The sequence below is a fragment of the Bombina bombina genome, chromosome 2, assembly GCF_027579735.1.
Source record: "Bombina bombina isolate aBomBom1 chromosome 2, aBomBom1.pri, whole genome shotgun sequence".
In the NCBI taxonomy this organism is placed as follows: Eukaryota; Metazoa; Chordata; class Amphibia; order Anura; family Bombinatoridae; genus Bombina; species Bombina bombina.
In genome coordinates, this window is record NC_069500.1 from 208,685,728 (window position 1) to 208,704,682 (window position 18,955).

Consider the following 18,955-nt stretch of genomic DNA (forward strand, 5'->3'; position numbering starts at 1 on the left):
GATATCACATGTTTTCAAGAGACTCAACAGATATAGAACAAAAATTAAAAAAGGATTGGGTACAAGAAATGTTTTTCATCTAGAGGAGTAGCGATTTTATTCCATAAAAGGTTATTATGTAGATACATTTTATTGGTATACTCATTGGATGATGACGAATAATGTATGTAGTGTATATGGTCCAAGCATGATATTAAGTACATTTTCTTTTGTAAGAAGAAAAAAAAAGAAATTACATAAACATGCTGATATAAATTTAAATGAATTGATTTACATCAAATTGATGTCATCACTTAACCATCCTTCTGAAAGTGTATCTCTAAGTGTTTGCAGTTTCTTTGCTAGTTAGTGTATCAATATGTATGGAACCAAAAAAAAAAAAAAAAAAAAGGAGAGTGTTTGGTTCCAGGGGGAAGGTTAATATGTTACACTGCAGTTCAGCAGGAAATAGTTGATGAGTAAGGCAGTTACACAGACATTAACTGTAACAAGAACTGAAGTTTATGCATTCTGTTATAAGATGTTCTTTTAATAAATTTGTTAAAACTGCAACTCGAGTCCGAGTCTCTTATAACCAGCAGCTTTATACATGGTGGCAGCAGAAGTTATTTGAGAAATACACCAAAAGAGGATATGGAATGTTTAAAACCACCAGGTCTGCTGGATTTTCAGGCAAGGAATCTGTCTCAGGCATGGAAGAGATGGAAAGTCATTCTTCTATACACAAACCTAATCATGGCTGACAAACCAGAGGAGATGAAGGTAAAGTTGTTTCTGTACTTAATTGGAGAAAAAAGGCAGAGAGATAAAACACACCCTTCTCCCAGAAGCAGCAGCTCCTACACTGGCTCTGCTAATTAAAGCATTTGATGATTGTGAGCCAAAGCAAAATGAGACTGTGGAAAGATATAATTTTTTTTTTCAAGAAGTCAGAGAGAAGATGAAGGAATAGATGCTTATGTCACAGATCTACGTACACTGGCAGCCACTTGCAACTTTGGTAATATAAGAGATTCATTAATCAGGGACAGGATTTTATGTGGCACAAGAGACTCTAAACTTAGGAAATGCCTACTGAATGAAGTGGATTTAAAGGGACACACAATCAAAATTAAACTTTCATTATTCAGATAGAGCATGTCATTTTAAACAACTTTCCAATTTACTTCCATTAAAAAAAATGTGCACAGTATTTTTATATTTTAACTTTTTGAGTCACCAGGTCCTACTGAGCATGTGCAAGAATAAGTGTGTATGCATTTGTGAATGGCTGATGGCTGTCACATGGTACGTGTATGCATTTGTGATTGGCTGATGCCTGTCACATGGTACAGGGGGAGTAAAAAAAGACATAACTTAAAATTGTCAGAAAACAAATCTACTACTCATTTGAAATTGAGACTAAGTGCTATTGCATTGTTTTGTTACCTTGCATTTGTTGATTATGCAAATCTACTGTGTTGACTGGTCCTTTAACACTGGAAAAATGTATTCAAATAGGTAGAGCTGCTGAGCATTCTAAAGAGAGGGTGAAGATCATTGAGAGTTCCTGCACCAGTGCAGTGTCAGTCCATGGGATGGACACAAGTTACACCTTTACGAAGGGTCATAACAGAATGACAATGACTCCAGACAAGACAATACAGTACAGTAGTGAAATAAAAATGCCCTGCATTTGGAAAGCAATGTAAAGGGTGTGGTAAAGCAAATAATTTCATTAGCCAGTGCCGTGCCAATACACAACAAAGAAAGCCAACAGTACAAGCTGTCTATAGAGAGACCGAAGACTTAGAGGAATATTTAGACATTCTGGGTCTGACCTTGGAACCAGCGTTTTTTAGATTTGAAAACAGTAAGCAAATTTCCATCAGCTTTGTTTGCTACCATGCTAATTGACCAATAAGCCATTAGATTCCAAATGGATTGTGGAGCAGACTGTAATGTCATACCAGCAAGGTTGGTGAAAGACAAATCTAAAATTTTACATTGTGATAAAATACTAAGTGCTAAATGCTAAGAAGTTTCATTGACCCTAAGCCTCTGAATAGGGCTTTAAAAAGGAGCCATTATCCTTTGCCAACAATTGATGATATACTTCCTGACCTAGCAAGAGCAAGGATTTTTTTCAGTATGTGATGTCAAGAGTGGATTTTGGCATATTGAATTAGAGGAAGAATCTGGCTATTTGACCACTTTCTCTACTCCTTTTGGCTGATACCGCTGGGTTCGAATGCCTATGGGTATTAGTCCAGCCCCAGAAGTGTTCCAGCAAAAACTAAATCATGCACTGAAAGGGCTACCAGGTATCAGGATTATTGCAGATGATATTCTGATTGTAGGAGAAGGCAATACCGAGGTGGAAGCTATTCAAGACCACAATCAAAAGTTGAGGAAATTGTTCAATCATTGTAGAGAAAGACATCAAACTAAATCCAGAAGAATTTCAGCTAAGGAAAACAGAAGTGCCATATATTGGTCACTTATTAGCCCAGGGACTTCAAACAGATCCAATCAAAGTAAAAGCCATTACTGAAATGCCCAGACCTTCAGAAGTTAAAGGAGTACAGAGATTTTTGGGGATGGTGAACTATCTTTCTAGGTTTTGTGAAAACCTCTCAGATGCAGGTGAACCACTGCGCCAACTAACCCAGAAAGGTACAGTGTGGGAATGGACAGAGGTGCAGGAAGAGGCATTTCAGCAGATCAAAAAAAAAAAAAAAAAAATCAGCAGTGCACCAGTGCTTAAATATTATAACCCAGATGAACCATTAGAACTTCAATGTGATGCATCAGAGAAAGGTCTGGGAGCAGCACTGATGTAAGGTAAACAACCAGAGCAATGACAGAGCAAGGTTATGTACAAATAGAGAAGGAGCAATTAGCAGTCCTATTTGGAATGGAAAAATGTCACCAATTCACATTTGGGCAGACAGTAGCTGTACTATCAGACCATAAGCCCCTTGAAATAATCATGAAGGAACCCTTACTTAAAGCACCCAGACGTCTTCAGCGTATGATGTTACGGCTTCAGATATATGATACATGTATCAGATACTGCCCAGGGAAGTCTCTAGTGGTGGCAGACACATAAGTAGAGCTTATTTAGAAGAAGGTTCCATGGAGGGTTCTGTGGAGCACCAGATTCAAACTATAAACATGCTCCAATATCTACCCATCTCAAACAGGAGACTTGTTGCTATACAACAGAGCAAAGAAAAAAAGACTTTACAAGCAGTAAAGCGAATTGTGATGAGTGGATGGCCTCATGTTAAGGAAAAAGTACCCCTAGAGGCTTCACCATTCTACCACATACGTGATGATCCGAGTGTACAGGATGGTGTTCTATTCAATGGTGAGCGAGTAGATATTCCATCTGATCTCCAAACAGATATTATGTCTCGAATACATTCTTCACATTTTGGTGTGGAAGGATGTCTACGCAGAGCCAGGGAGAGTATTCACTGGCCAGGAATGAACGCACAGCTAAAAGAATATATTGACCAATGTGACATATGCCATTCATTTGATACTAAACAACAGAAAGAGAAATTTGTTCCTCATGAGATCACAACAAGACTGTGGGAAAAGCTTGGCATTGATTTGTTCACATTCCAAGGAAAGGAGTATTTAATAACAGTGGACTATGACTAATTTCTGGGAGATAGACCATCTTCAGGATACAAGATCTACTACAGTAATAAGAAAATTAAAGGCCCATTTTGCCAGATATGGAATCCCAGACACTGTATGTTCTGATAATGGAACACAGTTTATTTCAATGGAGTTTAAAGACTTCAGTATGGGTTGGGACATTGACCACATTGCCTCGTCACCAGGATACCCGCAAAGCAATGGGAAAGTAGAGTTGGCAGTAAAGACAGCCAAAAGACTACTGCAAAATGATGTGACTTCTCGAAATGATCCTTATCTAGCATTTTTGGATCATCGCAACACACCAACACAAGGCATGGAGTGCAGTCCTGCTCAAAGACTGATGGGTCAATGGACCAAATCGTTACTTCCAATGAGAGGGAGTCTGTTAATACAGGATCAAGTGATGAAGGACAGGCACCAAATCCTGTGCAGGATGCAGCGCTCATTGCAAGCTGCTCAATATAACAAGGGAGTCAAAGACCTGCTGCCTCTAAATGTTGGTGAACAGGTGTGGGTACAACCGCAAACAAACCAGGGTAAAGAGTGGCGGAAGGCTTGCCTAAGAGCTCCTGTAGGAATTAGGTCATATGAAGTGGTGACAGAGTCCTGAGGAGAAATAGGAGGCATCTGAGAGGCACTGGATGCTACAGGCCTCCAGTAAGGACCCAAACTAGCACCCAAGAGGAATCTCACATTGAGAATACAAACCATCCATTAATGACAAATAACTCAGAAGAAGAAGGACAAGAAGAAATAAACAGTGAAATATCAGACACTGACAGACATGATAACAGAGGATAACAGAGTCCTGTCAGAACAATCACAGTGATCCAGAAACACCCAGACTAGAAGTGGGAGATGTATCCGAAAACCAGAATATCTAAATGACTATGTGGACAAATATTTAGCACCAATGAAAGAGTGCATCTCAGGATCCATATTCCTACAATAATTAAAAGAGATAGCTTTTGCCATTTCCCCAAAAAGGGAAAAGATGCATTAATATGTATGGAACCAAAAAAAGATAGTGTTTGGTTCCAGGGGAAAGTGTAATATATGTTACACTGCAGTTCAGCAGGAAATAGTTGATGAGTAAGGCAGTTAGACTTTAACTGTAACAAGAACTGAAGTTTATGCATTCTGTTATAAGATGTTCTTTTAATAAATTTGTTAAAACTGCAACTGGAGTCCGAGAGACTATCTTATAAACAGCAGCTTTATACCGTTAGGTGTACCTTAGATTTAATATTTCAATGTTTCAATGTTAGATTGATATTATTTAAGCCTACACAACTAAAGTCGTGGTTATAAGTCTCTAGTTTTGTATTAAAACAATTTATGCTTTATAATCCCAACTATGAGAAAAAGTGAAGGTGTGACTCCTCACATAGCTCAACCCACTCAAAGGGAATGTTCTATAATTCTGTCTTCATAGCATGCAACAAAGGAGTTTCAGTTTGGTATTTATTGGTTGAGTTTCCATGAATTTGTGGCAATTACATAAAAATGTAATATCCAATTACAAGTATGTGTAAAAAATAAATAAAGCTGTGCATTTTATTTACCTTTTCTGAAATGTGGTATTTACCATAGCCCGAAACACAAGTCTGTCGCCAACAATGGAAGGTCCTCTGAACTTGAACATATCCACAGACTTCAATGTTGCATGGGAACGACAGAGACGGCTATAAAAGACAAAAAAACACAAACAACTGTCTCAAACACATTCCTAGATGAATAAAGACTAGATTTGAAGAAAGCAATGCATGTGGTCACAACTAATTAATTATAAAAACAGAAGAAACCTTGCTGAAATATTAGCTACAGTTTCCATCCAAGCCATGATTTGTCCTCCAAATGTGTTTCCTTGATGATTTGCGTGAGGTGGAAGAACCAGTTCAATGCTCTCTACTCTTGTGCAGTCTGTGGATACAGTGTCTTTGTCTGTTTCACAGTCTGGGTCTAAAAAATAAAAATAAAAAATTATCTAAAAATGAGCAGTTATCTTCTGGAATTTTCTCCAAAAAATGTAATTCCAACAGTCTACAAAAGAAAGTATAGTATTCAATCCAAACTATAGCTAGATATTTATTTTGCAGTATGGAAAGTCAATTTTATTTGTAGGTTTTTTTTCTATTGATCACTGATAGCATTAGATATAACCTTTATACAACATGGTGATTAAGTACGTTATTTAAGGTGATTGTTTTAAATTGTGTTTATATCAACCTGGTTAAATTGCAGAGAAATGTGTTATTTTGATTGTCAATGCAGATTAATCCAGTGTGCTACATTTGTGGATGAGGCTATTTTGTCTTCTGTATTTATAGTTTATTATCCTAGATTATGCATCATAGCAGCACCACTTCATGTGAACATTTTTTAATAGATTTTGCTGGAGCAAATATCATTAATAAGGAGGTGACTGGGGTTTCCATTTTAATATGCACTGGGCAGAAGTTTGCCTGTACATTTTACAGTCAAATTGTAACCAGGACTGAGTCACCTCCTTATTTGTCATATAAAAACAGGTATTAAAATATTTTGCATGACAATTTATAATTTGTGCATATCATCCCCAGGAACAGCATGCTCACTGGCTGATAAGGCCTCACATAGTGGTAGTAAGGACAGAGATTGTAAGAGTACACCTGACTATTGGTTTAGTTTTATTCCATGATTCATGTAGCCTTTCTGTAGAGAAGTGTTCACACAAATTACTCCTGAAACTACTTGAGATCATGACCCCGTGCTCTGGACTGGTGCTGACCTTGTAAAACATATCTTTAGCCTCTGTTTTATTAAATAAACTTGAAGATTACCATCACATTTTATTCTTTTAAACCATTTATTTTAGTAACTTTGAACAGTTATTAGTTTATTTATATCCTGCTGGAGAACTATATAGACAATCATGTGGCCTATCTACTCGTCTATAAAACAGTATAAGAACCTTACTTTTTCTGATGCCAATACCACTTCCTATACAAACAAGCATCCATTGGCCTTAGCTGCTATACTACGGTCTTGGTTACCAAATTTCGACAGACATAAAAATATTTTTTTTAAATGCAGATTTTAGGAATAGGTTATTTACCGGTGTTGTAGCAAATTAGTAACATGTGAAGGTGTAAACTTTTATGATGGGCTTTCATGGTCTTATTAAATGTGCTATTTTGATAATGTATTTGAGCAAATATTTTGTTTTAATAAAATTGTATTTAAATATCCCTATGAGCATTGTGACTGTGATACAAATGTGATATGGCAGGCTATAAAGTGTGTGATGAATGTGAACTAGTCTTCTTGGCCTATATGAGATATATAAACAGAGAAATCCTGAGTTGCTGACATGGCATAGACTTGAAGCTTATATATAAAACTTGTTTTGATTGAAAAAAAAAATGCTGAACAAAACAATATGTAATCTAAAAGAACAAAAAATGACTCATCCTTAGTGGAGACATTTGTTGGACCGGATACATCTTGACAGGAACAAGAGACACAGTTTCATAACCTCTTTTGCAAAAACTCATTTAAGAGCTATTATTAAAAGTTTATATAGAGGGCATAGCTACCCACTAAAGCAGCAGGACGCACACATCAGGAGCTCCCGGCTATACATTTAATTTTAGAGGCCAATATATAGATTTTACTATTGTTTGGACCTACTATCTATATTTCACCCATATATATTATCTTCATAGTTGTATTATAGTGGTTTGGAGCCGGGACTGTGCGGTATTCCTGATTAGAGAGTTTCTCACTAAGGCCACAAGGCTATCTACAGATCACCATCATGGAGGATCTCTCGCAGATGCTGGAGACAATCTTTCTGGATTTAGAAAAGGCTGTAATGAGATCCTTTGACAGTCTGATATGGATTACCAGGCAGGGGAAGATGTGGCACTTCGATCATACAATATCACCCTCAGAAGTGCCAATACTTTTGGAACCACAGAGGCAATTTGATACAAGGGCTGAGGGCCCGACCACGTGGGATACGGCCGATCCCTGGGAGCGGGTTCCAGCGTATACACCCCAAAGACTAGTGGATCTACAAGACGATGTGCGAGATGACCTAGAGTTGGTATCTAAAAAGATGAGTTTGGGAGTTAAGGGCCCTGACTACCCGATCCTTATTCAGCACTTATCCGTCTCGCTGGTGGCCATATGGGAGGCTTCTGAGCACTTACCTAAGGTGGAGAGAGGAGTTGTGTCGGCTCTGCTGTTGGAGTTCTGCATCCAGGAGGCTGATGGCATGAAGACTGTAATTATGGGAAGGACCCATGGTATTCATCCAGGGCAGGTGTTTGACGGCACCGGTGTGGGCCAAGATGTGGTGCCTCACATGGGGTTGTCTATCTGCCTGTGTGATGTCTGTCTGTGCCCACACAAACAGTTCCAATGGGAACATATTGGCATCACACAGTCCCAGAGGTTACTAGACATGAGTCCCCTGATACCTACTACTACCACCACCACCAACAGACCAGGGGGAGGTGTCCCCTAGCCAATAAACGGCCTAACATTAAGCTTATGCGCCCACCTCACCTTGAAGCTATATCTGCACCTAATAGTAGGAGAGGAATTGGTTTACTATCTTGCATGCAACGGACCTTGTCTCTCTAGATTAGCAGACAAATGATGTGTAATATTGACTGTTGATCTCGCCTTGCCCCACACTAACCAGAAAAATATGAAGGCTATTCGCTAGATCCACAGGTGGACTCAACAAGTCTGAACTTTTTTTAGAACACCCTTCTTACTATATAGTTTAGTTGGTTAGAGGTTATCTGTTGGAAAGTATTTTATGGTACAGATTAGTATGTTATTGTTATTCAGCTCCCTAGGGACTCAGATATGCACTTTGATAGTTGGATTTTTCATGTTAATAGGTCCAATACTATTATATACGGAATATGTATATGCATTCAGTCTACATATGCTCTTATTTTTATAGGATGCCTTAGGAAAATTCGATCTAGCATTGCATATCTTGCCTTAAAGTTGCTATGTAGAGCAGCACGCTGTCTGACTATTAGTATGTAGTAAGGAGGTTGGGCACTTTTTCGCTATACTTTAGGATTTCATGTTACCACTACTTGAAGAAAATTTGAGTTAGCGTTAAAAGGTCTGAGGGATGACCAAATGAGTCATTGCTTTTATTTGCGACTATAGACCCCTATAGACTCTACAGAATCCCATAGCGACACATCTACTAATAGACTCCTATTTATATAAAGCACCTAATTAATGCCTAGATATTGTTTCTACTAACGACCTTCTACATATTCTTACACCTACCTGTACTCTACCAATTTCTTCAGAGACCTCTTACTAGCTTCTAGTTTGATTTGAGGAAAGGAGTTCCACCTGAAAGCTCACCACAAAAGAAAGGCCATTATTATAGTTGTTTAGGACAATCTCACCATGTTGTATTTAGCTCAAATAGGTTTTCCTTTCTTAAAACTTTTATTTATCCTCAATTCTGCATTATTAGTCTCACCTCTCCCCCGCCTCCACACTCATATAGTTTACTTTGTAAACTAAGGAAATTATATTCCAAGAACTACCCCTCTGAAACTATAAATGTTGAAACTTTTTACTAGTTTCTTTCATAGCCCCCTCCCTATCCGGTTTGTATAAACATATGTGCAAACACATATGTGCAAACACAGGGTCCAAAAGAGGACTTATTGGATTTACGTTTTAGTTTCCCTCTCTCTAGAGATATACACTTTGTCTGGTCCAAAAGAGGCCACTTGAGACTTCAGAGGATTTTTTCAACAGAGGAAAATGAGGTTCCATTTATGTATACACAAAGCTGTAGTGGATTTATATGCTTCTTAATATAAATGTTTGTTTATATTTGAATGGTGTAAAATTGTTTAATATCAGCAAATTGTCCACATATTTTTGTATATCTATATCACCTATATTATGCCACTTTATCCTTCATACTATTGTAAGTGTACATTGCAACTGTTATTACATATAACCTCAATTTAAAAAAAAAAAAAAAAAAAAAAAAAAAAAAGTCTAAATAAAAGGATTTAGGACTTTCTCTCCATGGGCTTCTCAATTCAAGGGCAGACGTGTCATTTGGATATGATACTGAAACTCCCAGATCTTCTATATTGTTCGGGCTGAAGTTGACAGGAATCCCCAGACAAGGTGGAACATATATGATGCACTATCTGGTGATGTAGTAATTCATTTTACTTTAATATAAACAAGTTATTATACATTGTTTAGGTTTGTTCTTTTCTTTTGTGAATAAACTATTATACCTATTAAGGATAGCAAAGAGTTCAATTATTGCTTTTAGCATATGTATGAACTACATTTTATTAGGCAATACAGCGACAAAGAAACAAAGAAGATTAAGATCTTTAAATATTGTGCATAGGGCATATGTTTATTTTATGGTCTCCTTTACATTTGGACCTTGATAAAGAATGGCCACTAATGAAAGAAATGTGTACATCTTATATAGGGCTAAGGTCCCTCATCTTGCTCCTCAATTTTTTTTTAGAATGGACGCAACAAATCTTTAGTCTTTTCTCGGTCATCAAAATGGACAAAGCAGGATTTCAGTACTAAGGTTTTTCATCCACATTATGTGCAATTACTTAGCACTTGGTAACTGGCCTAACAGACAAGATTATCCCACTAACCATAAAGAGAAAAGCTGTCTTCCATGAGATTGTTATATGCATCTTCGTGATAAAGTCGAATCCGTCTTCGTTCAGCAGCAAGACTGTATTCCAGGTGATCCTGAGAAGAATGAAGCCTAACTGGTTTTAGAATGACCTGCAGAAAGATGATAGTTACAATTATTATTATTATTTATTATGGTATGAGACAGACATTTTGTAAAAATAAAACTCCTTACAAAGGGGCAGTAAAGTCAAAAGTAATCTTGCACTGTTTGGACAGAGCAGCAATTTCAAACAACTTTCCAATTTACTTATATGATCTATTTGCTTAGCTCTCTTGGTATCTTACGTTGAAGAATAATCCTAGGTAAACTCCTTGTCTTTAGCCATCTGGAAGCAGTGTTTATAGCAAGGTTATACATTTTTGCATACACTGCCTTCATAGAATGCCGACGACACATGGATGCTCCTAAACTATTAGCCTACTTAGATTTACTCTTTAAAAAAGGATACCCACAGAACAAAGAAAATGTTATAATAGAAGTAAAGTTGTTTTGCTCTATCTGAATCAATAACATTTAATTTTACTGTCCTTTAAACACAGGATTGTAAATCGCCTACAAACAAATTCTTAACTAATATTTACCAATCTTTCTCACCTTGTAAAATACAGTTTACTGCACTGAGAAAACAAGGGACACAAATCCGTATCATATAATGAAGTAACATTGAAGAAGAAAAAGAAAAAAAAATAATTGAATTGGGACAAAGGTCACATCTGAAAATACAGCTGTACATTTAAAATGCATTTGGAAGCTTTGTGACTATTGGCAGTTTGTGAGCCTGTTAATTACTCAGTCATAAAACATATTTGTAAATTCATTTCTAGTGCAATTTACCTAAATCACTGGTTTTCAAACCTGTCCGGAGGATAACTGAAATGGAGCAATGGTGAAATAATCAGCCGATTAGTAAACATGGTTATTTTACCTGCTCTCATTCAAGGTAATCCTGAACCGTTAGAGGCGCCAGTGGTCTAAAGTTATCTTTTTAATCAAATTTAAAAATGAACCACTATCATTAAACTCTGATATTGTAATAGAAAACTTAATATTGCATAGTAAAAAATGCTACAATACACTTTTAAAATGTATTTGTTTGCAAGCCTACACAGAAGTCTTGTAATTACAAGGTGTTGTGTCCCTTTACCTGCCTGACAATGAGACTAAAACAAAAAAACTTGACAGTTAAACCAACTGATTAAAGGATTACTTTCTGTTATAATTTTTAAGCTAAACAACTAACATATTAAAGTTAATAAACATTAATTAAAACCTACTGACCTACTGTATATTTTCTCCAAAACGAAGTTTCATAACGTTCTAAAAGTTATATCTTTTATTCGCCTATGATGTCACATTATCCTGCCCACTATTTTCAGCACTGCATGTTCAAAATACTTAAACCAATAACTTTGTGTTTAAAGCGCCATTTTGAAACCTAGGTATTGTAAACGGATTGGTACAGAGCAAAGGATACCCACGGAGTGGGTTTGGAAAACAATTAAATTTGCAGACAAGATTTCTGATATACGGTTAATGAAATGCTATTGATAAAAAGTGTATTTGGGGTAGTTAGTTAGTAACAGGCATAGAAAATATTTACTTACAGTGGCCCTTTAATAAAAAATAATCATGTACTTTATTATAAAGGCATTAAAGTTACTCTAGGAATTCTCATTTTTATATTCCTCACATACTAACAAGTTGTGCTACTAGTTTACAAAGATACTAGTCCTAAAGCCCGTGTACACGGGCCATTATCAGCAGTACAGTAGTCGCATCCGCCAGTGCTAACGCCTGGCCATGCCCACCCACACGCTCTCTGCTGTCTGATCCTTCGTTACGGCCAGGTATGTTTGTCCTCGCATGACAGCTTCAGAAAAAAAAAAAAAAAAAATACCTGGCCTTTTATTTTTATAGGATGAAAAAATAATTTTACAGAAACATAACCGAAGTTAATTTAGCAAATAAATAATGCTACTTCAATATCCAAAGGTGTATGAAAGAAACAGTAAAATATTATGTAAAAAAATGGATTTTTAAATCTAATTGAAACATGTTCATGAGTTTTTTTTTTGTTGTTTTTTTTTTATAAGTGAGTCCACATTGCTATTAAAGCCACTTGTAATCGCTGGTTAATTGTCGTGCTCACGCAAACTGGCAAATTTGCCAGTTTACGGGTGTGCGATAATTTAGCTCTCCACTTGTAATCTAAACCTTAATCTCTAAAGAAAATACTGGTGTCAAGGTGTCAGTAGGAAATAAATTCATTTTCAAGAAACAAATACTCATGTTAGTTAACTGTTATGTTCTCCTTCCAGTCTTCTATTTATCGATTCATGTTTCACAACATTCAAAGTTTAATAAGAAGTTTGTCAATGTTTATTTCACTGCCATAAAAAGCTTGCATCTTCCTTTAGAAGTGAAAAGGATAAAGTATTAAACGGGATAATTGTTTTTTATATTATGAAATCTTGTCAAAATGCCCAGAAGACTTCCTAAAAATTGTATTATAACCGTTTAAAAGGGACAGTCTAGTAAAAATGTATATATTTCATGATTCAGATAGGGCATGTAAGTTTAAAGGGCCATAATACCCAAATGTTTAAACACTTGAAAGTGATGCAGCATAGCTGTAAAAAGCGGACTAGAAAATATCACCTGAACATCTCTATGTAAAAAAGAAAGATATTTTACCTCAAAAGTTTCTCAGTAGCCATATCCCATTGTAAAGGACTTCTAAGCAACAAATCAGTATGTCTGTCCCGGGACAGCGGAAGGAGCAAGCTTACGCGCACTCTCATCTTATGGAAGTTTACAATGAAATCTCATGAGAGTTAAGTCAAATCTCATGAGATCACAGTAAGAGTTCATGACCTCAGCACTGTTGATGCTGATTGGCTGCTGTTCATTTCTTCATTTGTTTTATTTTTTTTAACCTGCAGCTGAGCAGCAGTTGAGTATAACTTTTTACACAGAACTTATTCTGCTGAGCGGAGGAAATTGTGAGGTAAAATATCTTCCTTTTTTACATAGAGATGCTCAGGTGATATTTTCCGGTCAGGTTTTTACATTTATACTGCATCAGTTTCAAGTGATTTAGCAAAGGAGTATTATGTCCCTTTAAAACAACTTTCCAATTTACTTTTATAATCAAATTTGCTTTGTTCTCTTGGTATTGTTTGTAGAAATCTAAACCTAGGTAAGCTCATATGCCAATTTCTAAGCCCTTGAAGGCTGCCTCTTATCTCAGTGCATTTTTAAAGTTTTTTACAGCTAGACCAGTGTTTCTCAACCGTGGTCCTCAAGTACCCCCAACAGGCCAGGATTTCATCATAGCTGAACCAGTGCACAGGTAAAGTAATCAGCTACACCATGGATACTAACCTGCTCTCACCCATACGCTGATTATTTCACCTGCGCACTGGTTCAGCTATAATGAAAACCTGGCCCGTTGGGGGAACTTGAGGACCATGGTTGAGAAACAATGAGCTAGATAGTGCTAGTTCATGTGTGATATATATATATATATTTAAAAAAAAGTGCTCACTGCCATGGAGTTATTTATGAGTCGGCACTGATCGGCTAAAATGCAAGTCTGTCAAAATAACGGGGCAGTCTGCAGAGGCTTAGATACAAGGTAATCGCAGAGGTAAAAAAGTATATTAATAAAACAGTGTTGGTTATGCAAAACTGGGGAATGGGTAATAAAAGGGATTATCTATCTTTTTAAAGAATACAAATTCTGGAGTAGACGGTCCCTTTAAAAAGGAATTAAATGTAGCTTTGATATCTTATCAGGGATATATAATGGTTTATCCCATTCAGACTTAAATAGTGCCAATAATGTAGGTCATACACAAAACTATTTGTAAACTATTTAATATGATAAAAGGGCAAAAATTGACTCAAAAGGTTTTTTATTGTTTTTTTTTAATTTTTTATTTGAAGTTAAATTTTGGCATACATAATAAGCTTTACAGCAGTATACATGTACACTCCAAAAGTGTTTATAACAAGGTACATCTTATGAATCACATATTCAGAAAAAAGGAACACATACAATGAGTAATAACTGTTGTCACAAAAATGCAAAACCCAGAGGGCATCTTATAAGTATTTAAATAGTGAGCGATATCTTCTCTATGAATTAAAAGTTTGCTGTAAAGGAGAAAACAGTTTAAGGAAATATATGCCAGAACAAAGAACTAAGCCCTCAAAACTATTCAGGAGGCCTCTCTTGGACCCCACATCTAATAGAATGATAATATGTGGAGAGAGCTATCTGGTTTAGAGGAGACCACTTGTGGATCTCATTGACCTCAGAAATTTTTTATTTTTTATTATTTTGCTATACTGTTGGGGTACAGTAAATCTGATCATTCAAGAAATAGTAATAATATATTCAAATGGGTAAAATGCTAGCAAGCTACCTATATACCTGGAAATAGTAATACGATAACCTGCGGGGAGCTCAGGATATGGGTAAGAGCCAGCCTAAGTCATTGCCTGAATGTAGGGTCTTATTGAGCCGAAAGAGGTGTGCTCAGTCAAAATTATTATAGCTGGGAATATTTAAAGATTACCCTGCGGAAGCTGATAAAAGTGGGTAGGAAACGTATTCCTCGGATTGACCTATTATCCAATCTCACCGGAGGAACCCTGACACAAGATAAAAGTTAAAATAAAAGAAGGGTCCCCTGGTTATGTTCTAATGCTCCACAAGATACATTCGTCACTGCAAGTGCACCAATGCTAAACAATAAAGAAGCCATAAACCCACACAGTACCCTCTAGGTCTGAACATTCACGCTGTGCCATCTCGGCCGCAGACAGCACAAAGCAAAGACGAGAAAGGGGTTAAGGGGTAGGCTTGCAAAAGTAACACTAACATACAACCTAATCATATTACATGTGGATACAGTAGGGTATATGTTGTCATAACTAATACTGCATTCCTTATTAAAACAATTAAACAAGGTTATATAGAAACTTTCAGCTATGGCTAAGGTGTATGGATGAGACCAGGGAAAGTCTGTATAGAGCCACCTGATCATGACTTGACAGATTAAAGACATATTGTGCTTAACAAATTCTAAACAGGCAACCTACATTAACATATACAGGAAGTGCAGAATTATTAGGCAAATTAGTATTTTGACCACATCATCCTCTTTATGCATGTTGTCTTACTCCAAGCTGTATAGGCTCGAAAACCTACTACCAATTAAGCATATTAGGTGATGTGCATCTCTGTAATGAGAAGGGGTGTGGTCTAATGACATCAACACCCTATATCAGGTGTGCATAATTTTTAGGCAACTTCCTTTCCTTTGGCAAAATGGGTCAAAAGAAGGACTTGACAGGCTCAGAAAAGTCAAAAATAGTGAGATATCTTGCAGAGGGATGCAGCACTCTTAAAATTGCAAAGCTTCTGAAGCGTGATCATCGAACAATCAAGCGTTTCATTCAAAATAGTCAACAAGAAGCGTGTGGAAAAACCAAGGCACAAAATAACTGCCCATGAACTGAGAAAAGTCAAGCGTGCTGCTGCCAAGATGCCACTTGCCACCAGTTTGGCCATATTTCAGAGCTGCAACATCACTGGAGTGCCCAAAAGCACAAGGTGTGCAATACTCAGAGACATGGCCAAGGTAAGAAAGGCTGAAAGACGACCACCACTGAACAAGACACACAAGCTGAAACGTCAAGACTGGGCCAAGAAATATCTCAAGACTGATTTTTCTAAGGTTTTATGGACTGATGAAATGAGAGTGAGTCTTGATGGGCCAGATGGATGGGCCCGTGGCTGGATTGGTAAAGGGCAGAGAGCTCCAGTCCGACTCAGACGCCAGCAAGGTGGAGGTGGAGTACTGGTTTGGGCTGGTATCATCAAAGATGAGCTTGTGGGGCCTTTTCGGGTTGAGGATGGAGTCAAGCTCAACTCCCAGTCCTACTGCCAGTTTCTGGAAGACACCTTCTTCAAGCAGTGGTACAGGAAGAAGTCTGCATCCTTCAAGAAAAACATAATTTTCATGCAGGACAATGCTCCATCACACGCGTCCAAGTACTCCACAGCGTGGCTGGCAAGAAAGGGTATAAAAGAAGAAAATCTAATGACATGGACTCCTTGTTCATCTGATCTGAACCCCATTGAGAACCTGTGGTCCATCATCAAATGTGAGATTTACAAGGAGGGAAAACAGTACACCTCTCTGAACAGTGTCTGGGAGGCTGTGGTTGCTGCTGCGCGCAATGTTGATGGTGAACAGATCAAAACACTGACAGAATCCATGGATGGCAGGCTTTTGAGTGTCCTTGCAAAGAAAGGTGGCTATATTGGTCACTGATTTGTTTTTGTTTTGTTTTTGAATGTCAGAAATGTATATTTGTGAATGTTGAGATGTTATATTGGTTTCACTGGTAAAAATAAATCATTGAAATGGGTATATATTTGTTTTTTGTTAAGTTGCCTAATAATTATGCACAGTAATAGTTACCTGCACACACAGATATCCCCCTAAATAGCTAAAACTAAAAACAAACTAAAAACTACTTCCAAAACTATTCAGCTTTGATATTAATGAGTTTTTTGGGTTCATTGAGAACATGGTTGTTGTTCAATAATAAAATTAATCCTCAAAAATACAACTTGCCTAATAATTCTGCACTCCCTGTATGGATTGACATTAGAAGCTGTGGCAATTAGAAAAGAAAAAGTCAACAGTATAAATTTCTAAGTCCCCATATTATAGTTTGTTATGGCCACCAGGAGCCAGTATGTTCTTAACCTTCAAGTGAGGGGGATAATGCTTGGGGATGTGTTACTATGTAGTTTTACCCCACTCCGGTTTTACAAAAAAGTTCTCTGGTTGCCTGCTGTGTAAAGATTAGGAGAAACATCTCTTTGTAGGCAAAGACCCAGTAGGTGTCATGGAAGTAGTGCCGTGGCAGACAGAATAGGTCTGCGCTCATCGCGGTCTCCCTGAGACCAGAAGGTTTGACACACAGATCACAAAGGTCAGCACCGGCATCAACAAAGACCCATATGGACTAAAGTGATGCAGCAACTCCACAGGCAGTAGGTAAAACTTGAACTCTGAGGTGTGGAGTACCATTCTGAAATGTCCCAAATAAAGAGGCATTCAGCTTGGGGTCGGTTATAGTATCAGTAGGTATAATTTCCCCTGGCAATATCGACAATCCTAAGGGTTCCGGCATCCTCTCAGCTGTGTTCTCTATAGGTGTAGCCCCCATATTTAGAGTCTCACTATCTGTGACCAAGACGTTCTCCTCGAGCGGAGTGTTGGGCAGTTGGTATCGTGATCTCACAGCGGCACGATCGCTAGAGCATGGTAAGGGGACGGATGTATCCTGTGGGCTGGGGAAGCCAAAGGCAGCCTGCAAAGACTCATCTAGCGCGGCATGGTGAGCCGCCAGCAGCTCCCGAATCACTTGTACGATACACTCTTCCATCCCCACAGGTTGCTATATCGCCTGTAGCTTGCGTCTTAGTTTAAGTTGCGCCCTGCTGGGAGGTAAGCTGTAGGCCGAGGTCTTGTAACGGCTCCAGGCGCCGATGCCAGCAGTAAAATGTTGAAACACTAGTTGAAATAGGTGCAGTGTCCAAAATAGAAGTCAGCTCCAGTCAAAAAATTAGGTAGATCGATCTGTTATATAGTGGATTTCTGCATTTATTAGAAAGAAACTGCAGCAGCACACAGCTTGCGACCGATCATGGCCGCTGCCCAGAAGTTCCCCCTCAAAAGGGTTTTTTACCTTCAAGTCTAATAAAAAAAATAAAATAGTGAAAATCCCTCTCTACGAACAATAGAAATGTTTGTCAGCTCTTCACAAATCCCCTGATTAAAACAAGTATGCCTCTGCAACAAAGAAAAGGGGGCCCAAAAGGTAAGGTATAGCAAAGCAAAATTTTGAAATGTTTAACAAACAAGAATCTCACATGAGAGTTTAAATCTTAACAAAACACCTTCTGGGAGAGAGAGCAATTCTGCTATACCATATAGATGTATAGGTGATAGGGACTGTCTAGATGGAAACTCTTAGAGAGTTGAGACACGAATACTAGCCAGATTTCTAAAACAATCTCAAACCACAACAGTTAACATAAAAGGTTTAAGAACATATACATGATATGCACAATGGTCTAGATCAGCAATTTTCAACCTTTTTTTTCATTAAAAAATCCTGCGGCACACCACCACCCCAAAATTTTACAAAATCACACATTGTAGCCTAATACGTCACACCTGCACGCTTTCGAGTGCACAGCATACACGGAGCTGCATAAGGTAATCGGTTGCTGGGCAACGAAATTAGCCTTATTAGCTCCGATTGATACCTTTGGTGCTCCTTACTTGTATACTTGTATATTTGTATATCTGTGATACTGTTAACTTCTAAAGTTTTAACGGTTGTGGAGCAATTTAGTGTATGCATTTGGAAACAGACCTTTTGTATAAGGATCTTATTACCGGGCAGCACTACGGCTCACTACCATTGTATATATATATGTTTGTTCTACTTGCATCCTAATCAGACAAGTGTGTCTGTTTT

At 37.6% G+C, this 18,955-nt stretch overlaps 1 protein-coding gene across 1 annotated transcript in view; it reads right to left on the reverse strand.

Annotated features, from left to right (window-relative positions):
- Positions 1 to 18,955, reverse strand: part of ACOT12 (acyl-CoA thioesterase 12) — a 92,638-nt gene that overhangs the window by 47,272 nt on the left and 26,411 nt on the right. The window contains exons 5-7 of the mRNA XM_053701461.1: positions 10,335 to 10,470; positions 5,460 to 5,616; positions 5,220 to 5,339 (exon numbers count right to left, since the gene is read on the reverse strand). Of these exons, the coding sequence (XP_053557436.1) occupies positions 5,220 to 5,339; positions 5,460 to 5,616; positions 10,335 to 10,470 (413 nt within the window). The remainder of the gene's footprint in view (positions 1 to 5,219; positions 5,340 to 5,459; positions 5,617 to 10,334; positions 10,471 to 18,955) is intronic.